This window comes from Mastigoproctus giganteus, chromosome 2 (genome assembly GCF_048544385.1).
Source record: "Mastigoproctus giganteus isolate SK-2022 chromosome 2, ASM4854438v1, whole genome shotgun sequence".
Classification (NCBI taxonomy): Eukaryota; Metazoa; Arthropoda; class Arachnida; order Uropygi; family Thelyphonidae; genus Mastigoproctus; species Mastigoproctus giganteus.
The window spans coordinates 200,897,459-200,921,833 of NC_143576.1; the positions used below are offsets into that span (position 1 = coordinate 200,897,459).

A 24,375-nucleotide genomic window follows, 5' to 3' on the forward strand; every position below is an offset into this window, starting at 1 on the left:
TTTGAGGGACTTTACTCGTTGATATTACCGTGGAGGATGTTGGAAATCCATGATCTTGTGGGCCTGTCCTCCAACCTGCGTTGAAAAGAAGGGCTCCTGTATACATACTAGATCGTAACTGTATTCAATCGTAGCTACCCGGATTTCATCTACTGCTACTCGAGATATTTGCCCGTAATTTGTAAAATCTTTCTCTCCACAGGAGAAATATTCAAACAGATAGTTGCAGTGTTTTGGGTTGTATTATTCATTTGCGGTTTTTATTTTGGCCAACTCCACAGCTGTAAGGTATGCTGGACACCTGCTGTCCCGCACTGAGTGATTACTATCTTTATTCCTACGCTTACAGTTTACACACTGTGGAGGATCTTTGTGCGTACACTCTGCAAACACTTGACCACCGTAAGCTCAGTGGCCACAGGACACGTGCAATTGCTCGCGGAGTGACCGTAAGGGAGGCATCGGAAACATTTATTTACCACAGTAAATTTACGAAAACGATGAGATGTGAATCCAAGGTATATTTTGTCTAATTGCATTATATATCTTAAAATATGAGGGTTGAACCCAATCACCTAGTTGGTAACACATGTCCCAGTTCCAGAGTTAAACCGGAAAGTTGTCTCTCAAGAAACCTCCTCCTGAGAGACCCCCAAAGTCCTTGAGGTTTTTAAACATAGAGATCTTCGAGACTATCTTCCTTAGTATAATTTTTGGGGACTCCATACACCAACACTGTAGGGTATGTCAATTTTGGTTTTTCAATAGTAAGACCAGCCTCAACCAGAGATGGAGCCTTGCTAATTTTAGAAGCATCTGTAGAATTGATGATCTCCACCATAACTTCTTTGTTCCGTAACAATCTAATGTTTTTAATTTTCACTTCTCTGAAGTATTTTTTGAATGTCACTGTAATTCTATTTCTTATATCCTGACTTGAGGCAGTATCTGAGTCAGTACCAGGTCTTAGTATAAGAAGGTTACTTGCCCCCCCCCCCCAAACCTAGCGAGGAGGTCAAAAGGACCTTTAGGATTATAATGTTCCTCCTCTAGTCTGGTTGAGGCTTTTGGTTCCTTGTTTAATCCTTGTCTTACTTGCTGTGTAGGAACACTGTCCTTAACTATATCTGCAAAGTCTTTTGCACTGGGCACTGTCCCCTTCAAATACATGTCAAAAACCTCTGCTCTTATTTGGAGCTTAGCTGATTTTGCTTTGAGCCTTTCATCAGGGCGGTAGTTACTGCCTCAAGATCCGCCCAAAGGCTATTAATGCGGTTAGAGGCCAGCTTTGTAACTTTGCCGGAATCTGTAGCCACCCAAGGCCTTTTTAATTTTAAGAACTGTTGCACGAACCGTTGACATATCTAATGATTCTTCCAAGTCAATACCTTCTGACACGTTGTGTACAGTTTCGGACTCTGACAAACCTGTTTCTTCGTTATTTACACTATTTATATTACTGCCCACTGCCACTGTGGATGTAGATGGTCTTTCATCCGGGGCAGGATCTTGATTGCACCTTGTGACTTGCATCTTTGATTTCTTTTTCCGCACAGATTTACTCATGTCTGTTCCTGATGTGCTGGGATTACCAGCCAAATCTTGTGTTTGGTTGCTATCTTCAACTGTTTCCATGCTACCTTGTATGTAGATTGTATGTAGAATGAAGTAAAAAATACAATGCAATACAAACATTTAATAAAATTCAGTAATACTGGTGACACCAATCTTCATCTGAAATAGAATCTTCTTTATTTATTAATGATATTTTCCTTTTCTTCTGTCTTCTACCTTCTTTGGCTCCAATAATGTTTAATGTACCACTTACCTACTTGGAAGTACCTAGGCATACAATATACAGTATAAAGTTTTTGTCTATGGCCAAATTAATCTGTATGGTAACATGTATGTCAATATGAGAAAAGTTAAAAATTGATTTTTTGTATCTCCCCTGGAAACCAAAAAAATACAAAAAAAAAAAAAAAAAAAAAACGAAAAAATAAGTAATCCTTATTGGACTTCACCTGCCAAATATCAAGTCCTTAGGACCAATAGGAGAGGAGATATACACTCTCCAACTCGGGCCCAAAGGAAGCCCAAAATGTCAAAGCCCAAAAAGTCAAAATTTCTATATTCAGTCATATTTACTATATACAATGATTTCCACTTGAAAAACTGACCCTATAGAGAGTACTGGAATAACCCGATGTTTATATTCAATGATTTTAAGTCCAACAAATCAGTGGCATAGGTGGCACTAAAAGAAATGTCTCCTTGTAGTAACTATGTAGTTTTCCCTCCAAAACACATCTACATCGCCGCCATCTTGGCCTTCACAAAATTAATGAAACCTACGTTAAAACATATACTCTGTCCACATATGCTTATATAGAGACAGGCATGTTACGCCAAGGCATTTTGCTTTATAATGGTAGTCTATGGGAAAATGTCTAGAAAATATCTTTAAGTCTAAATACTGTATCTTCAAAGTCTGATATCTAAGCAATCCCCTCTCGAAAACATACAAAAATTATATCTTATTACTCATCGACCCTTTATGAACAACATCCACATAAATATCCATAGGGTGATTGTTTAAAATCGCCATAATAATCCGATTTGGAAGGACACAAAACACCAAAAATCAATGATGTTTAGGTACTGTTGTGTGTTTATGTCGGCACTAGGGGTTCCCCCATCTCCGCGTTGCTTTCATTATAGGTGTAACCGTTCACTGTAAAGGCCAGAGATTTAAAAGTGTATGGATTTTGTAAGTGTAGTGTTTTGTATCGTTGTTCTTCTGGCCATTTAGCCGCTAGACCCCCCCCCCCCTGCTGGGGCCCAACGTTGTCTACACTATGCCTCGTAGAGGCAGACTAGGTACCCAGTAATTTGTTTTCTTGGCGCATTATAACCGTAGTCGTTTTTGCGCCAATAAAATCAAAATCAATCAACCCAGTAATTCGAAATTTTCACTCTAGCAGTTCCTGCCACTTAATTTTCTGAGATTTCAGTGGCTAGGACCTAAAAAAAAGGGGAGGGGGCGCTGGAATTTAGGTAAGGCCGAAAGAGGCTTATGTTAATGAAGTTTAATTTTGGACGTTGTAGAATTTTGACATCGTGTGGGGAGTACGCTGACAGTTTAGGCAGAACGGGAGGGAGACAGAAGTATGGGGACGATAGAGAAGGCGACCTCAAAAAGTCAGTGGTATAGGCCCAGGCCCCACCAGGAGAAAGGGAATTTAAAGGGAACTACGTTAGGCACCTAGTTCAAATCGCCAGATGGTGCTTGATGGGGTTTGAGTGTGTCAGTTTCCTTACCTTCCGCTGTGCGTTAATGAAACTTCTCTCTCAGTCGAGGCTCCAGTCAGTGATTTCTGAAAGCTGCGTCGTGGTACTGTACAGTTTTCAAGTTTGTGTTCATGGAAGCGCCCTACATCGGGTGAATAATTCTTGAGCAAAGTGCGTGAAGGCAATGTAGTGTTCGGCGTTATCAAGGACGTGCTGTTCCCGGTCTTTTGGAAGATAGTGGATTTCGGTGAGGAGAGTCCTCATAAAGAGTCCTTAAGTCCTCATAGAGCTCACAGTCATACATTAAGTGGCTCCAGCTTTCCGTGAAACCACGGTGGCATAGGGAGTCTTCAATAATGCCCAGTGCTTGTAATTTCCCTTTGATAGGCCCATGACCGGTTAAGAATGTGGCATGGAGGCCAGGGGAGAACCATTTCGGCATTTCCGGATAAACCCTAGTAGTGTCGGGAATTAACTTTCTCGTAATCTCTCCTTTCGCGGAGTTGGTCCGCCTGGATTGCTAGGTTTGTTGCAGGTAGCCTAGGCGTTTTTTCTCTGCTTTAGCTGTGTTAGGTGGGTCTGTTGTGAAATCCATGATTGATACTGCTTTGACCTTAGATAGGTGATATAGCAACCCGCATCCGACGACCTCAAGGTCCAAGGGTAGCACACCGGCCAGCACTTGAATGGCGTGGGTGTTGACCGTGCACACTGCTCTTGTGATGGTCAGTAGCATTGCTCGTTATATTGTTTCAAGCTTTCTGTAGTTGACTGCTGTTATAGCCTTCGTGTACAGATTCCTGCTGCGTATGTGATTATTGGTATGAAGATGGCTCTATAGTAAATGGAAAGAGTTCGTTTCTTCAATCCCCCAGTCGCAGCGAGAGACTGTTTACGAGTGAGGTGCAGTTACGGATCTTTTTACATAGATACGTCAGATGAGGGGCAAAGGATAGATTCTTGTCCAGGATGGCTCCTAGATACTTCATTTCGGTGGCAAGCTTAACAGTTCTGCCCTGTATTTTTAGTTGTGGAGATCTCCGGATATACAGCGTTCGGTTAAGAAGTATGGAGCAGGTTTTGTCCGGTGAGATCTGGAGGTTGTGCTCAGTAGCTCAATTTTGTTGGGCAGCAAGTGCTCTATTTCCGATATCTTCAAGCTTTGCTCTGTTACCGTGTCCCGACCCGCGCACTCGCCGTAGTTCACCCGCAGTTGCTTCGATTTGCATAACGACTCGCTGGTCATAATGTTTTGGCTCATCGGTGTATATGCTAAGCGCTTATTTCTTCACCATAAGTTGACTGTTTGTCTGTCCGCCCTCCCGTATATAACAACTCGACTTCCAGTAGACGAATTATCATGAAATTTTATGTTTAATTTTTTTTTAAAAGATTGTGAAGCCATCCCAAATTTCGTTAAAATGGGACAAATAGAAATCCGTCAATTATTATTTATTTTTTCTATACCAGTGCCCCCCCCCCCCCCATTGGTGGTCATAGATTAAATATAGTTTTGATGCAGTATTGTTAGCTTCAGACAGTCCCTGCACATTTTTCGTGTATATTGTTATGTAAGATTTTTTTTTTTTTTCTTATTGTATGTTCTTAATGACAAAAAAGAAAAAAAAAATTCATTTTCATTGATTTAAAAAAAAAAAAAAAAAATCGAACCCGGCTGAAATGTAATGGGTTATGTATATTAACTAACTTTTATTATTTCAAGCAGTACTTTAAACAATTTTTAAAACTTTTGTCATGCGCCTTTTGAAATGCGCATGGCAATCTCTTTATTTAGGCAATTACAAAATATTGTATTTTTCATTCCTTATGAAGTAGGCCAAGGGTTGCTAAACAAGCTATGATTTGTAGCTTTGAAGTCCATCACATAGCTCCCAATGTACCTGTGTCGTGAGCACACCAAATTTGTGGGGTTTAACCCAGTTATGCCTATAGGTCGATTGCAATCTTGTAATCGCGGTACTGTAGATAGAAAACAAGATAAAATAGGTTAAATGCATGCAGTTGTAAAGCTCGAGGCACCGTGTGAAAGCTTTTGCCTTGTATTCTGCATTGTCTTGTCCAAACGAAAAATTCATAACCTTGAAGAACGATTTTCTTCAGCTTTCTTTTTGCACTAAGGCGATTTCCCTCCCCACACTCTGGTATATGGTATACGTGTACGTTTTTTTTTTTTGTTTCAGATTTTAAGCTAATGAACTTGAACGGTGATGACGCATTTTGTGATTATTTTTTAACTTTTATATACGTAATTATTGTTTTCATATCTTACGTGACCACATGTAGAAAACTTTAAAAAATTTCACTTTCTTTATGATAAACCGGTTTGGGGTTCTTATTTTACCCTTTTGTAATTGCCTTGTTATTTAATTTCCAAATTAAGTGAAAATATTCAAACCATTAAAAATACCTATTGCAAATTTTAATCAAATGGGCTTGACAGAAATTAAGAACAGTGTCTGGGTTGCCTTGAAATGTTAACATTCAAATAACACTGATGTTCACTGATACACACAAAACAATTGCTATCTTGAAATACTGTATATGCATTTTAATGTACTCGTAACGTACTTAAGAAAGAAAAAAAAAGCTGATTAGTTCATTGACGAGTGAGAATAAGAAGCAAAATACGACAAGGATCCTTAATGCGACAAAGATCATTAAATATTAACCTAATCTTATTGAAACTGATGCGATTTCTGTCTTGTAGATAGAGATCGGGTCAGAAGAGAACTTAATTTAGAAATTGAGGAACAAAACCATATCGAGGACTCCATTGCATAGAAATTCCATTGGACAAGTAAGTACACAGCTAGTGGAATTAATACTTGGATTACTCTTCCTCTTTAAATGGAGTCATGGAAGACATTGTCAATTTCGAAGACTTTTGATGAGTTATCACTTCAGGATCAAATTGCTAATTCTCAAAAGCTAAGCTTGAAACATAGATGGAAATATTTATAGCTGTTAAAAAGAAAAAAAGTTTGATTTGTACATAAATCTTTATCATTTACAGACAGACGTAATTACGGTTATTACGTCTGTCTGTAAATCCCGAGCAAAAAACCCGTCGATTTAGTGTCCTCTTTCTCCTTTACGTTACTCTATTTTATACGAATATAACATAGATTTAGCTAAAAAATTGCTTAAAATTCTTTTTCCCATAATCTATAATATAAGAAATTTTGTAACCGCTACTTTTTTCTTTCACAGCATTCTAGCAGGGAACCGACACCGTCCACTCCTGGGTTGTCTTCATCTTCGCGAGTAACGTCACTAGAGGGAGAAAACAGAAACATCCATGTAATGTTGCCTGAAAATGAGAGAGGTCATCTTGACGTCCAACAAGGAGTTAGTCCTTATCCTGGTCCCACAGGTAAATAAATATGAATAATATTAATTGGCCGTCCCACCTTAAGATTACCGTCTGCTGTTTGGTTAAACCTCCTGGGAATTTTAAATTACTAATTTTGGTATATTAAATTGATCATTCATTTTGAAGATGTCTTAGTGACGTCATTTAATACACATTTTTAATAATGACCTAAGTACGAGGTGTGGCTAGAAATTTCCAAGAATGACCACGATGGGGCGCTGGTGTAGTGACCAATACAAAGTTGCCAGTGCATGTTATATGTTTCTTTAATTATCGTTACAGCGATAAGTTATGTATTTTTTGCTTATGTTTCACAACATTAAATTAAAGTTGGTTTTACATCTTTAAAAACGTACAAATTCTGAAAATTATGGAACAGTGCGAGGGCCTGAAATTGCTGGTTAAGTTTAGGAAAATTTCCACCAAAAGTTACTAATTGTAATAAGTTTATGGAAAGTCTGTAATGGTCAAAAATTGTTTGAATGCCGCAAACAATTTTTCGAAGAAAGGGAAAACACCTCTGGCCCTTGGGGATAGCACAGTGGTTATAATTACTGACACCTCACACCTGGTGGAAGAAGCTTAAGTTGAAGCTTATGATCGAAGAATGAATATCAGAATGATTAGCTAAACAATACAATTTGGGATGGATAAAGACTATCAGCATACTAAATACTATCAGCACAGCGCTCTCAGAATAGCCCTAGGAGCTTTCAAAACCTCTCCAGTACTAAGCTTGTATGTGGAAGCAGATGAACTTCCGTTGCATCCTCTTCGGAAAGCATTGCTCTTTCTTTTTCTCTATGCTGCAAAAATTCGTACTACATACTCACCGTATTTGCAGATATGTCTCTAACACCACATTGGATTCCTGATACAACAGCAAGCCAAATGAAAACCGACCCTGTCTCCCTAGATTAAGAGAACTGACTTAAACCTGGAATATCGAGCTATGCTACCTATTTTAAGATATATCATTATCAACCGCATCTTGGGAACTTATCCCTGTGTTCTGTGATGACTATTTTCAACAATGGGGAAAGAATATTGTACCTTCTCGTAATATTAAACAACTACATGCAGCTTACTCAATATCTAATTCTCAGACTTGTGAAATCTACACCGATGGTTCGCAAACTGGCTGTCTTCCCTTCTTTACCGCTGAGTCAACATGTAATGTCGACTGAGGTCGAGCTTTATGCCATTAAATTAGTTGTGGATACGGGTTATTGAACTTTCAATTTCATGTACCTTGATATGTACAGAATCTCTTAAGTGCAATATTTGCAATAAAAAGTAACCTGTTCCCTTCGTATCTCATATTAAAAAGCACCCGATCACAGTTACTCTCTTGCAGCAAGTTCAACCAAAGTGACATGAAAAAAAAAAAAAAAAACCAACATTACGGGAATCCTCTTGCTTCGATACTTTATTAGTATCGAGATACATCATGTTGGACAGACAACTTGTGTGATCGAGACCCGCTAATATTCGTAAAATCGGACAGATGCTAAGTAAGTGCAAAGTAACATGTTGTTGGATCCCAGACCACTCTGGAATTGTCCGAAATGAAAAAGCTTTTCGTGCTGCAAAACAACTTTATGATATAACCTCACAATCATTCATCTTTTCTTACTTTTGGGAGAAAGCCTCGTCACTGCCCGTACTGTCGGACACAGCTAACAAGCAGACATATTCTTACTGACTGTCCTAATTATTTCAATATCAGTAAAACTACTTTCAGTTTCTAAATTTCGTGAATCTATAAACCTGTCGCATATGCTCGGAAATAACGCTAACCCTTACGAGCTCTTCCGATACGTAAAATGCATCCATATGTACCGGTGCCGGATTAAGGCACGAGCTAGCAGGGCCTTTGCCCGGGACGCAATTCTTTAAGAGCCGCCAAACACAGAAGAATGAGGTAAGAAATATACACTGAGTGATCACTGAATTATGTTACCCCTAAGAAAACTGGGCCATACTCCAATATACGGTGCCCCCTTGTAATTGGCTGTCAGAATGGGGGAAGCAGTGACTGACAGGTTTTGATCCCGCCTACTGACTGCGTCCCCTCTTCGTTTCACGTGGATGGCACGTGACACGACGTCACTGGAGCGCTAAATGCGAAATTCGTTGCGTGTTCTTTCTTTTGAATGTTGGTTTTTAGTGCGTACGGTGCTGAGCTGTTACTTCTCTGGTTATTGCCTCGTGGTTTTCATTTTGTCGTTATCCCGTTCCATCCTGCTGGTAAACTGTTTCTTTGTTTTTTGCTGCTGTGAGGTGAGTTTAGTTTGTCTTGTATTTCTGTGTTATTTTCACGTATTATTAACGTAGTAGTGTGTCCGTTGCGTTTTTTAAAAAAAAAAAGAAAAAATTGTATGTTGCCGTTTTGTGCTTATGCAAAGAGCAATTTTATTGTTCGTTGCACGTGTTAATTGACTTTCGTTTCTGTTTAGCCGGAAAACGTTAGGTTTTCATGCGACTTCGGGAAGGATTCAAGCAAAAACCAGTCGTTGGACGAAAAAAAAAAAATGTATATTGGGAATTACGTTTTTAATTGTCTTTCGTTTGTGTTTAATTAAAAATGGTAGGTTACCTTTTTGCGGGACTTCGCCAGTTATTTGTCTAAAATTGGTCGTTTGCTGCGTCCCATTATTTTTTTTTCGTTTTGAAGAACGAAATTAGTGTTTAATTTGCAATTATTTTGGCTGCTGCTCCGAAAAAATTGCTGTTGCCGATAATTTCGTTATTTTTCGGTTCCGCCATACTGTTATGTCGCGTGACATTCGCCACGTGCAGTTGTCGAGAAGAAGAGGGGGAACGCAGTGAGTGGGCGGAGTTACGAACCGTACGTCACTGCTTTCCCCCTCTTCTTCTCGACGTAATTGTCAAAGGGGCACCGTGTTTTGGAGTATTACCGAAAACTGAATACGACCCGTTCACCACGTGACGTACGAGATTGCGCAGTTAGTCGACCTGTAGCATAGATAAAGTGTCAGTGGCTCAGTAGGCAGTAAAATTCCGAACGTGATGGGTAAAAGGAAGGATTTATTGGACTTTGATAAAGGACAGATTGTGGGTACTCGACAAGCTGGTGCCTCGATTTCCCAAACAGCTGAACTGGTGGGGTGTTCGAGAGCCGCCGTAGTTAAAGTGTACCGGGACCGGCGTCAAAATGGTCAAACAGCGACCCAACGCAAAACTGCAAAGGTCAGCGAAAGGTTGACGTTAGAGGTGAGCGCCGGCGACGCGAACAGGCGCAGCACTGTTCAAGAGTTGACTACCCAATACAACATGGGCCAACCTGGAAAAAATATCTGGCATTACATGCATCGCACGTATGGGCAATACCAGCAGACGACCCTACGGCATCCTATCCTAACCAAGGTTCATCGTCGTAAAAGACTCGCCGAGTGCAAAGAGCATGCAAGTTGGACGTTAGAAGACCGGAAGAAGGTGTGCTGGTCGGATGAGTCATGTTATTTACTCCACACCGTGGATGGTTGTGTACGGATTTGGCATCAACAAGATGAGGCTCTTCATCCATCATGCATGGTATCAAAAGTGCAGGCCGGTGGAGGCGGTTGTATGGCGTGGAGCATGTTTCACTGGCAGGAACTTGGACCCCTGGTGCATGGAACAACGTATCAGTGGTCTCTGCTATCGTCAACTGTGACTGTGTACACCCCGCTATGTTACACCTTTTCCCGAATGGCGATAGTGTCTTCTAAGATGACAATGCGCTGAGCCATTGGGCACTTGTGCAGGAATGGTTTGAGGAACACAGTTCTGATTTCCAGCATATCGATTGGCCTCCGAACCCCCCCCCCCCGCAGATATCAATCCCATAGAGCACATGTGGGACACTAGGGAAAGGCATATCAGGCGTTTGGATACACTGATCACCTCCATACCTGCATTACTGACCGCATTACACACTGCTTGGTTGACCATACCTCCCGAACGCTTCCGACATCTTGTTGAATCAATGCCAAGTCGGATAGCTGCTGTACTGAGGGCAAAAGTTGGACCTAGGAAGTATTAGGTAGGTGGTCATAATTCAGTGATCATTCAGAGTATATAACTAAAGATATATCTGTCCGGGGCGCGTATATTCTTTGGTACGGTATATCCGCGATCTGATATGTATTACTGAATATAACTTTTTACTGGACTAACTGCATTAAAACAATCTTGGACAGGCACAGTTTGGCCCAAGGGGCCCTTGTGCCCCTAAACAACAACGTAGGAACTCAACAAATGCAGACAGTGCTGCAATGGTGTTATGAACATTTGCACGATTATAAAAAAAGACTTGTGTTGCGTCCGTGAGACTGAAAACATCAAGACAAGTGTGGACCGACTGTTGAGATCTGCTCAGTGGAAATAGTAAATTTCGAAGCATGCTGTGACTAAAAGTTGATCCTTATTGGCGTATGGAATTTTGTAAGTATTTTTGAAGGAAAATGAACAAGGATTAACAGTCATGGACATGAGTTTTCGGTCAGACATGTCACTTTTAAGCGCAGTGGTACTATGAACCTCCATACTTGTGTGTACTGGTTTCTAGAGAATAAAAAAAATTCATATGGACAAGGGAATTTGCCGGAACACACACACACACACACACACACACACACACACACACACACACACACACACACACACACACACACACACACACACACACACACACACACACACACACACACACCGTGGGTAGCACAGTTGGTAGAATCGCCGTCCACTGGTGGAAAAGACCGAAGTTTGAATATCGTTTTTTTTCTCAGAAATTTCGTCAACCAAGCAGAAAAATCCACCACAGAACACACACAATTTACAAACACAATAAAAATCCAATAACAGCTATCTCTCTCAACATGATAGGGCACCACATTCCCCTCAGTTTTCAGGATCTATCTTGTCAAATTTCCACCATGTTTATTTGATATTACACCACCGTATAATTCTTGCACCAAGATTATCACTTTGGGGTAACGTGGTTACCCCAAAGTGATAATCTTGGTGCAAGAACGTGGTTACCCCAAAGCGATAATCTACATCTGCCCGATTATAGACACTTTCTGAAGTTTGTTCAATCCATCGAAGCAATACAGGAGACTTTGGTGCAAGAATTAATGGTCTGGAAAACGATGGTAAGGAGGAGGATGTTTCCTTGCTTGGATTAAGGTGTTAAAAGTGAACACTTTTAACATTGAGATAAATGAAATCTGAAATGAAGCTGTTTTTTTTTCTTTATATTCTACCATACATATATTTTATCATGAAATGTGTATGCGTTTTATGAGGCATCGTGTATATAGATTAGATTAGTGAAGCAATAGGATTAACGTCTAAATGCCAAAGGTGAGTTATTTTTAATATTTCAAAATATAAATAAAATCCTTAAACGTGTTTTAAATGAGTAAACCTCACACGTTAGATTGATAATCCATCTGAACGGGTATTTTATACTGATTACACACATGAAGTGAATTGTGATATTATGGTGTAGCAAATGATATTTGTGTATTTGCTGAAATATTTAAAATTATTCACTTTTTTTAAAATTTCTATTAATGATATAATAACGATGCTATTGTTGTATTTTCCGGACCATAATGCTCCCCTTTTTTTTTAACCTGAAAAATTTTTCCTACCTTATCTTACGATCCGAAGGTGTGTGTGTGTGTATATATATATATATATATATTTTTTTTTTTTTTTTTTAATCTCCAGCCATGATTAGAGAAAGTATAGTCAAAACATCCATGTGGCTTTCTTTAAAAAAAAAAAAAAAAAATAGCTTTTTTAGTGTTGCCATTTCAGATGACACGAAACAGGCAACAAAACGGGCGGTTGCTGGATTAGGTGTATTTTAGGGCTAATCCAAATGCAGCCGTTGGACATCGCAATAAACTCTTAATGAGATATTTACCATGTCTTTCACGTAATGTCCAATCAGTAATGCCCTCGTGGTACTGAAGAGATGCTATCTTTGACGGAAGTGGAAGTTCAGATTTTAACATTATCAATGACGAGTATGACATTAGCAACAACGAGTGGTTTAATCAATTCGAGAAACTATTTCCTTAAACTTTATTTCGATTTAATCTAGTAATACAAGTTTTTATATTCTGATATAAACAATTACTCGATTCGATTTCACCATAGAAAATGAAATGTAACCGGCGTCATTTTGAAAGTCGTGTCGACATACCTCCAGGCAAGGACATATAAAAAATTGTAATACACACACATAAAGCAATATAGTATTGAAATACGCTTAAGCGCATTTCAATACTATATTGCATAATGTCATGTTTAAGTTCTCTCCCGAAGATGACATTTTTTGATAATAGATGTCGCCACTGAATTAACCTTAAATTTAAAGCAATGATTTGTTTGCATAAAGTGAATTTCTAAGTTTCATTTAGATATGAATCAGCGTTAGTTGATATTTATGGGCACGAAGTACTGTATTTTATTTTGATAATATCTCTTAATAGTTGAGATCTGCTTAAATGACTTATGTAGATACTTTCTTCATTTACTCGCTTCAGGAAGTTGTGCATTTTGCACATAGATGGCAGCACAGTCTGCCATCTATGTGCAATTGTTTAGTACTGTTCATGATAAAAGATTTCGTGGACCTTTTTAAATTGTGGTTATAACCATTACTCGACTAATGAAAAATTATTGAAATAATGAAAAACAAACCATACATTAGAGAGCCATTCCCCCCCCCTTGTGCTAAAGAAATAAAATTGAATTATGTAAACTTCTTAATAGCATCGAATTATATTTTCGATATAGAAACACTCTTAATCGAAAACAATTTATAATAATCAACAAACCATCCCTTGTTGTTAAGAATTATACTATAACATTATCATGCATTTCACTAGTGATACTTTTTTATTTAAGTGCCTTTTGCGACAGTTCGTAGCCTATAAGGAATAGCTGTGGTGGTCTCGCCAACATTGCACAATTTGGATTCCTACTCTATACGAAACCCTGCTAATTTGGCATTATGCAGCAGCGTTGTGTGGTTGGATGAAATTTGGTGGAATATGAGCGCAAGTTCGAAGAATAATAATAATAGAAAGGACAAGTCATTGATTACAATGTACGTAAAGAAAACACAATTTTTATTTTGCTTAAATAGAATACGAATCGCTGTCTAGTAACTGCTTAAAATCCCCCTTCGAATGCAATAAATATTATATTATATTATATTATTATTAACTTATAATACCAATTCCAGTTAGCAGAATAAATTTGTCGGTTATATATATATATATATATATATATATATATATATATATTTGTTCAGTTGCAAAATTTTGTTGCGTAATTGATCTATGCTATTCGCCCATTATTTCTAGAAGCAGTGACATGACCACTAACCTCGTTATCTGTTCGAAATTAGCGCTTAATATTGCCGATTTTTTACCCCAAAGGCACATTTAAACAATAATACATCTCACGCTATTATAATTTGTAGTAAGCTGGTTTAAAGATAAAAACTACTGGAAGTACAGTTGTTATAAAACAGAATATGTGTGCATAATAAAACAAAATAATAAAATGTCAGCTAAATGTCAACGATAATCTGTTTTAAAATGTGGTACAGCAAAATTAATTTAATAAAATCAGTGTAATGAATAGTATCATGCAATTTTTGAGAGGATTTGAAGAAAGATACGTAATTATTCCTATCGATAGATATGCTTTTCATCATGATTTCTATTTATTTATTATTTTTTATTTTTATTACTATCAACTTCAGATAGTAAAGACTTAAAGGAATATTTCTGGAAAACAAGTGACCTTAAAGTAAATAATTTAGATTTAACATGATTAACGAGTACTTGATTACGACTAATAGCGTAATTAGATATCTCTAGTGCAGTTATTTCGCAAAATTTCAGGCACTTCTTATTTCGAGAAAGAAGTTTTCTGTCAGAAAACTCCATAATTCCTTGGTAGTAATAAGCGGTATGAAAACCAAAGTCTACTCTGCATCCGATATGTAGTAGAATTCCGTTTTATAGTAGCATATGAAACGTATTCGGAAATGAGCATGCACACATAATTTTTCTCGCTCATTAGTTTTCCATTTTCACACTGTTTATGCCTTCTTCGGATGTTCAAGATAGATTATAATTGTGTCATCAGGCATGCTGTTAATGGGTTTGGTCGTTGCTAATATGGTGCAGATATAAACGGTGCAAATTGCAGGCAAACATTACATACAGTATGAGCTTAAAGCAGTGACCTCTGGTGTTTCAAATAATTCAGAAAATGTATCATTCGATTTTCTTTTTTTGTGCTAGAATATCAGCTGAGTTTTCTTTGTACTTGTAGTAGTCATAATATTGAATGCTAGTATTTTTAGAGTGGAGGAATCAAGACTCGAGTATGTCAACAGAAAATTCATTCAAGGGTTATAAAAGCTATCTTGTTGGTTTTAATTTTTAAATCAAATAAAAATGGAATACCCAGAATTAGTTTTTTTTTTTTATCGCTGTAGACTCCAAAATATTGGAGAGTATAGCGATATTGGGCAGAATTTCCTAGAAAATTAGAAGATACATAATTTTTTAAATCTTTTTTGTGCTAATAAACCCGAATTAATATCTATTTCATCCTTTTAAGCACGTTCGCATTATATGTGTGGACATATCTTCAATATGTTCATCCGTCCCCATGTAACAACTATCTTCCAGTGCATGAAATTTTAAATTTGGCTCTTTTAGAAAAGTTTCTTGATCGATTACAAATTGCGTTAAAATCGTACAAATAGAAATCTTACAGTTGTTATTTTTTTATTTTTCATACATATCGCTTAGTCTATTCGTATATTTTATCCGAAATACTGGATATTAAGTTTGTTTTCTGGTGCTGGTTTAAGGAACGAATTTTTCTCGGTTCGCGCATATGAAGAGGTTGTTTTTTTGATGAGCTCATTTTTTGTTATCAGTTTACTAAATATATTAATTATAAATTATCTATTTACTTATTAAGCTCATTTTTTGTTATCTGTTTGTTATTTGGTTTTTTGAAGCATTAGCGACTAAGGCCATATTGCTCCAGGGATATGCGGTGGTCATTCCCTGACCTTTCCGCATCCTCCGTATTTGATGGTCACGGGCTCGAGCCCCGGTCTAATCAAGAAGCGTGTGCTACGCACTGCCGCTCCTGCCCACCTGGCTACGGAAGCGCCTTTTTGTTATTAGTTTACTAAATATATTAATTATGAATTGTTATCTATTTATTTATTATGCTAATGACAGCATAAACATATGTGTTATCTTTCAAATTGTTGTTAAAGTACGTGATAAGTAAAGTATTACAAAATGAGTGAATATTACGTCAAGTATGTGCAGTGGAGTGAAAACAGTTACTTTTTATATATAATTAGTTATTCAACTAGTAATTAATTGGCAAGAAGATAATTATTTATTTATTCTTCATTTCTGTGAATCCCAGAAAAATGAAAAAAATTCATTTAATTTAAGAAATAAAAATAGAACGTGCCTGAAATGTAGCTCACTACGTACCAACTTATTTAATTATAATTTATATTGTTCTTGAGACGAAAAATAAATGAGCTGGTTAAAATAATAGCATCTTAATTTATGGCATTACATAAGCCATTCATGGTAAATGGAACAGTCACGGGGAAACAGATGGATTAATGCTGAATGGAAATGCTTTAATTTGCTTATCGAATCATATGAATATACGCTAGTAATTTATTCCGCTAGGTAGCAGTTGGCGCTCTGTTCCAAATGTGAGTTTTAGGTTTGTAATTACGTTTACCTATTCTCTGGTATTCTGTATTCGGCGTGTTGTTTATCTTTTGATCTGCACTGATATAGAAAGCTACGTAAATGAACCCGGTACTTACGCGAATATTTATTATTACGATATTATTTTCGATTACGCAAATCTGAAATTGTCCATTGTAAGGAATAACACGCCAGAGCACAGGCCCTGGCGTGTTATTCCTTACGTGATTATTATTCCTTCTGTTGTAAACTGCAAACCAGTTTGAAGTAACTAATTGATGACGATTTAAAACTATTTGTATTTTGTTGGACGACCCCTTGTGACCAAAAGCATCCTATCCAAAGTTCTCATTCATTACACACAAATTTGTTTATGCCCTTTCACAGAGACAGTTTTAATTAAGACCCGCAAAATGTCCGTGATTAAGTGAGTTTAAGAATCGTACCGAACGAGTGTTTACTAGAAACGAGGCAGTAGGTGCTTTTCCGCCGGAAGGCGTTGTTTATAAGGCGCCCAGCCGAATCGCATTTGTCACTCACGAGCGTACATTAACAAACTCCGATGCACATCCCATGACTAATGTTCTCGAGATGTATAAGCGGAATCAGGAGCTGAAAGGCAAACTGTGTTCCAAAGCTTGAAATAATTGAAAGCGACTTAACATGCTTCAGTTGTGAGGCGATGCAATCATGCAGAAGAATGCAATGGGCCTGTATTGATTTATGGAATATTAGCCTGTCACCTATGTATTTTGGTGGTGATTGATGAGTCAGTGATTCGGAGTGCCATACAAACAGTTTTCCACTCCGCATACCAGTGGAGGTAACGATACTTTGAGAGCCTTTGCTTTCTGTACAACAGCGATTTAACCCAGCTAGGGGAGAGTTGTGACAGCACCCGGCATAAAAGAAGCAACTTAAGTATTGATTTCGTTTTGAACGAACGGTGCTGCTGGTCATAACTGAAGAAGAATGATACATAAGTAATAGATAGAAGAGGTATCTGCCTTACTTTACTATTTTCCTTTCTTTTTTTCCTTCTCCCCTTCTCGATTCGGAAGTTCATACGGTCGGCGTTCATAGAACTGATTGCTATTATTGGCTTGTATGAACTGTGCCATTCTGAACGTCTAGGGAATTGATTAAGTGATTTTTTTGTTTGTTGTTGGAGGCGTTTCTGTTGTTTGTTTCTTTGATTTTATTTCTTCTGAAATGTTAAAATACGCATCTTACAATGATAAACTTATAACTTTGTTCATACTGCAAGTTCGGTGGCTTATTTTTTTGGATTTTTTATGCCGAATATCTTGACTATATATTAGCTGATATAGTCATTGGTGTATAACCTGGATGTCGGGATCCCAAATTGATTTTTCCCCCCTAGGGTTACAAGAGCACGCAGTGAATAAATAAAAATGAATTAGGGGTCATGGAATAAGGAAGATTGCGCTCAGTGATTCGGATAATTATAAACATAGCTTTGATTTTTCCTCCCCTCTGGGTGATAATTTTGTTAATAAATAACAAATAAAATAAGAAATTTTGTGTTTGTACTCTGGAATGGGCAAAAGGTTGGAGGAGTTTACAAGACAGACTACCGTATTGGTTAGGAACACGTGGTGCGTATAACTGTACAGTATAATGTACGTATTTTAAAACGACCGCTCGGCTAGTCGTGACTATTTTACCGAAGTTATTCACTTTAAGTGTTTACTTTTGTTTACGAAATGTGATCAGAAAGTTCGGATACTGAGTTAATATTTGGGAAATGATGAAGTTTTCCGAATATTCAGTTGGATCTTCTTTGAAGTAGTCTCCTTGGCACTGTATACACCGATTCTGGTGCTTCTGCAGTTTCTGAAAGCATTCCTGAGAGGCTTCCTTTAGAATTGTTAATAGTTCCTGTGTGGCTTTCTGAATAATTTCCTCAGTCGTTGCAAATATGTGATCTTTGAAGGGGACTTTAAACTTGGGAAACAAAAACGAGGGCGTTGGATGCGCCGCACCAGGACCCCTGATCCAGGGGGACCCCAATCGAGGGAGCCATCAAAGTCTCAACATAAATAACTGAGGCTCCTTAACCCATTTTGCATCCGGACCCCCAAGTATCTTTGCATGACTCTGGACAGGAACGGTGTCATGATGAAAGTGTCAGTTTTCTCTGAACAGCATCATATAATCGCTGTAAAACTGTTTTGCGGTATTTCTGGTTCACTTAGTTCATTTCACAAAGATACATGGTCTCAGTTCTAATCTCGACGACGTTCATTTCCACTTACAGTCTGCCAAACCGCATGTACTTTTTCTGACAGAATCTCAGTTATCGGTTGATTCAACCACTGCTCATCTCATTGCCCAAATTATTCGCTTCAAAGGCGGTACTTGTGCATATGTCCGTTCGATATTCCTTGTCAGAGACTTGGCAATTTGGAATGTACTCTCTTTGATCTTCTCTGGCTTAAAATCTCTCTACCTCATTGTGTCAAATTCATCTGTTGTCTCTACCGTTCTCCCAACTCCACTAATCACTTGGAGCTCTTTGATTTCCACTCTTTGCAACTTGACTTTCTCCAGTCCAACTATCCTAACAGTGAGGTGATTTTCCTTGGTGATTTTAATGTTCACAACTCCAGCTGGCTTCCGTTTTCTAGTCACACCGACCCAGCTGGTCGAGATGGTGAGGCTTTTGCAATTACTAATGACCTTGCACAGATTGTTCATTTACCTATAAGAATACCGGACAATCCTAATCATACAGCCAACACGCTTGATCTTTTTCTCACAAACAACCCTTCTAAGTACACGGTCGAAGTGAGTGGTCCTTTAGGCACTTCAGATCACAACTTGGTGATTGTCTCTTTTCCAATGGAGTCTTTATCTCATGGCTATTCCCAACCTCATATTGTTTGGCATTACAAGAATGCAAAATGGGATGACCTTCGAGATTTATTTTCTTCTTTTCCTTGGTCGGATTACTGTTTCAAAAACTTCTGATGTCAACGTTTGCTCAGATCGTGTCAGTGAAATTATTCTTGTAGAAATGGAATCCTTTATCCCACACTCTACTTTAAAATCTCGTCCTTTATCTAAACCTTGGTTTTCCAATAAATGTGATAAGGCTGTTCAAGAGAAGAATGTTGCATATCGTAATTGGCTTGTTTCTAATTCTTCAGTTTCTGCCTACACCAAAGCTCGCAACAATTGTAAAGCAGTTATTAATCAGTCCAAACTAGAGTTTGAAGAAAACTTGCTTCTTGCCCTAATGGTATCCGAGCATTCTGGTCCCTTCCCAAAGCTATTGGCCGCAACTTTTGCCCATCTCTGCTCCCACCTCTCTATCCAAACCAGATAGTTCTGTTGTCACTTCAGCGAAGGATAAAGCTGACCAGCTGGCATCCCATTTTTCTTCCAACTCATATATTAATGATCTTGGTAAAACATCTCCCACCATTCCCAAAACGCTCCATTCAATGCCTCCTGTGGTCTTCCGTCAAAAGGATGTCAGAAGGATTTTGACGAATCTTGAGGCTAAGAAAGCTTCAAGTCTCGGTGGTATGTCTCCACTTGTTCTCAAAATCTGTGCACTTGAACTAACTCCTGTTCTTTGTCGCCTTTTTTTCACTTTCTTATTCCAAAGGTGTTTTTCCTTTTGCTTGGAAATTTGCTCATATCCAGCCAGTTCCTAAAAAGGATGACAAATCCCTCCCATCCAATTATTGTCCCATTGCAATTACTTCTACTCTTTCTAAAGTAATGGAGAAATCAATTAACCACCAACTCTTAAACTACCTAGAAACCTTCCGTCTGATCAACGATCGCCAGTATGGATTCCGTCAGTGTCGATCCACTGGTGATATTCTGGCTTATGTTACCCATTTATGGACTAATTGAATGGAAAAGAAACACAAGCAGTTGCTGTTCATATCTCAAAGACTTTCGATTGTGTTTGCACAAAGGTTTTCTAAACAAGCTTTCATCATATGGTTTTCGAACTGTTTTTTGTGATTGGTTATCCAGTTTTCTCTCTGATCACTCACTGAGCGTGATGGTAGATGGCTCTCTGTCTTCTAACTTCTCCACTAATGCCGGTGTCCCCCAAGGTTCAGTGCTTTCCCTCGCTCTTTTCCTCTTGTATATTAATGATCTTCTTCAATTGACTGGAAATCCTATTCATAGTTTTGATAATGATAGCACATTGCATTCCACTTTCCAGTTTGAGAAACCTTGCCCTGCTCAATAAGCTTCAACTTCTCGAGTATCCGCTACAAATTCCTTAAATGCTGATCTTCTGGTAATTCTCCAGTGGGGCAAAGACAACTTAGTTGATTTCAATCATTCTAAAACTCAGTTCTGCCTTATATTTCGCAAAAAGGATTCTTCTGCTCCTATGCTTATCTTTGGCTATACTCCGATTTCTAGGCAAAATGATATATCTCTTTTGGGGATTACCATGACTTCTAATCTCTCTTGGCACAAGCACATTACAAATATTGCTTCCTCTGCATCTAAAAAACTTGGTTTTCTCTTCGCTCTCGGCGTTACTTTTCTTCCAAACAGCTGCTCACTCTGTATAAATCGCAAATCCGCCCTACCATGGAATATTGTGTCCGACATCTGTGTCGGTGCTCCCAAAACCTCTGTCAAGCTTCTAGATTCCATTGAGAAGAGGGCAGTTAGGGTAATTAATGACTCATCTCTAACAGAATCTCTCCACTCTCTGTCTCATAGACGTACTGTTTCTGCTGCATGCGTTTTCTACAGATACTTCCATGGGCACTGTTCTTCTGAATTGGCTTCTATAATTCCTGCTCTCCCTTTCAAAACAGTCCGAACACGTGTCGCCACCAGCCATCATCCATTTACTGTCCAACTTTTCATCTTCCTCGTTTATTCATTCAACTCCCGTTTTCTGGAGCAACCTTTCTTCATACGTATTTCCTGAAAATTACAGTCTACAGAAGTTCACGTCTAATGTCAACAAATATCTTCTTTCATCTTTTCAACCTCCAGCCCAAGCACGATACTAAGTAATACCTCTCGTGTTCGGGGTTTTCATAAAAAAAAAAAAAAAAAACCTTTTTGACTATTAAGGAGACGAATTCATAACGAACAGTGAGTGCCGCGTAAATCAAAAAAATATGATGAGCATAATCTTCACATTTGATCGAGATTATCTTTCTTTGGAGGAGATAGTCTTCCATTGAGAGGATGGGACCATAGGCATACACACTCGATTCGTTGTTGTGGGTCAGCAGGAGCACGTGACCCAGATTCTTATGTGTGAGAACTCCCTGCTCTCTGTGATCATTAGTGCAGATACGAGGTACAAACTTAGCTGAAAGGCATTGCATTCCCAGTTGTCGTGTTAAAATTAACATTTCCCATAAGAAATACCAACTTTGCTACTACTGCATGATAATTAAATGTCGATCACTTCTGATCAGATTACGAACATTAAAGATTGAATTTGTTTTTTTAAGTTGAAGGGCGGCCAGAGGGAACCAATGATCATTTCCAACGGATGACTGATAAGTCCTCGAACAACCCATAGCATCTTCTCCGAAAGCTGTTTGTAACATTTCAAGAGTTTCTTTTGACTTTTCCCTAATTTGAAACAGAATTTTATGAAAATTTGCTGCTCGGTAAAATCACTCAATCACACAAAACACATTCTATTCAATCAGCACGCGCTAATTCAGACTTCAATTCAGTCCCCGAACTTTATGATCATACCTTGTATTTATTTCACCGAATAATGATTACAGCTAACACTGCTTCATATGATACACGTGTATCATTAACTTCTTTCGATTAGAGAAATAAAGACCATAAATGAATGGAATCTCAAAAGCGTACCTTTCAAGACAATATCTCTAAATAAATAATATAATAAAATTGACTTGCAGTGTACTTTAACAAATATCAATCTTGTGGAAACAAGAAAACTATTTTTGTTGGCACTAATATATAGATATTAAACAAAATGGATCTTAACTAACCTTCATTTATCGAAACTTGTTAATGAAGTAAGCACATGTTATTTTTAACTTACTGTTGCAGAGAATACCAGACATAGGTTATTGACATATCATCTGTAACCAGTGATTCGTGGTTGAATTCCTTCAGAAAATCCCATATCTCATGTGTCAAAATGAAAATAAATTAAAACCTAGTCATCTTTCATTAATAAAACGACAAACCGAATGATAAAATGTAAACCTAAGCTGCGAAATAAAGCCGAATCACAAAAATTTCCAGTATACATAGAAATAAGAAAGCATAAAATCTTCCTTTAATACTTAATTGAAAATACTAAACATGAAACTTAATTTTCAGACTAACCTGAGATATGAGAAACATTTTAGCATTTTTTCCCCCGCGATCTTGAATGGCCGAAACGCCCAAATGCCCACTTCAGTCGAAGTAAACCTTCTGAGAGATGCAAATCTGCTCACTAGAAAGACAATGAACGCGTGGTTCCCTTCCAATGATTGTTAACTCCCACTGGCTAACAGTATTAAACCTATATGAAAACGATGGTAAATGATTAAAGGAGACACGCTAATATAAAATTGAAATAAAATTCATAACTTATACTAACCTTCACATATGCTGACGGTCATGAAATCTCTTATGTGGAAAAATATTTAATATGCAGTATTTCTGTCAGTAACTCCATTGGTGTTCATACTAATGTGGCCCGCAGGTCTCCCAAGAACCGTTTTTGCAGCCCTCTAGCTTCCCCGGATAACTGTTTCTGGCTTGTAAGCACTTTTGAGTTTGTTATCCCCCGAATTAGTGACTCTTATGTCATTGCACCTGTTTTCTCCTCTAAATGGGAGAATGAGAAATATGTATTTTCAAGTACATAAAATTTATCTGCATAAAGAATTTGTTTTCCGCCCATCCGTATGCTCATAGTTTCATCGTCTTACTGCTTAGTTGAAAAATTTGTGTGTAATATAGACAAAGTATTAATTATTAGATTAATTTCTTATCTGTTCAGGTCCGTTCAAGTCGGTGAGTATTGTGTGATTGACTTTTGTTATTGAAATCGCAGCGATTTTCGACAAACATAGAAATAGTGAAAATATTCTTAGTTATCGAGTGCCGATTCATCATTAAAAAGATCAAAAAAGTGCTAAACTGTAAAAAAAGGTAAACGTCACTTTATAGTTAATATATCAAGTATGTTATTGTGTTACAAAAAATATGTACATACGTGTATATCATTTTTATTTTATTGATTTTGATTTTTTTCATGTTTCAAATTTTTTGCAGGTTGTTTCCCTCAGAGAAATGAAAAATGAATTGTATTTTTTAAATATTTTATGCAAAATTGAATGATTTTTATATGTTTGAAGTTATTTCGAAACGTTAAGAAATGATAATTTTTTATTTCATTTTATTGTTTCAATGTATGCGCATTTGAAATTTGCCTATAATTCTAGGAACGGGCCTGGATGACTTGTATCTCATTTAAGAATTCTCTCAAGCGGAACCATCGGTATTTACTTTGAATTGTTTTCTAACTCGATAAAATATTGGGAATTAATCCTTTAGGGACCGAACTGGAGTTCCAGGCGTTTTCCATTGAGCAAGCGAATTCATAGTGATTACACAGGGCGTTCTTTAGTTAAGTTGTACAAGTTAGTTAAATTCAGTTCTTAGTATAAACTTTTATTAGTATAAACTACAGGATGCGTAGGGGAGAAAGTGTTCACTCCCGTCCCTCAATGGAGCGTGGGGCATACCACAAGAACCTGTTGTTCCTGATCAAAGAGATAGACTACAAGATTCCTTAAGTACATTTAATGCAATGCAGCTCCTACACGTACAGGTTCCATTAAAGTCAGATCGAGATTCAGTCAGTATCGCACAAGCGTTACA

General features: G+C 37.8%; 1 protein-coding gene across 2 annotated transcripts in view; it reads left to right on the forward strand.

Annotated features, from left to right (window-relative positions):
- The window catches only part of LOC150089910 (genetic suppressor element 1-like), a 488,677-nt gene that overhangs the window by 124,836 nt on the left and 339,466 nt on the right, over positions 1-24,375 (forward strand). For both annotated transcript variants that reach the window (XM_090389701.1, XM_090389702.1), the window contains exon 2: positions 6,523-6,685. In XM_090389701.1, coding sequence (XP_090245827.1) covers positions 6,523-6,685 — 163 coding nt within the window. The remainder of the gene's footprint in view (positions 1-6,522; positions 6,686-24,375) is intronic.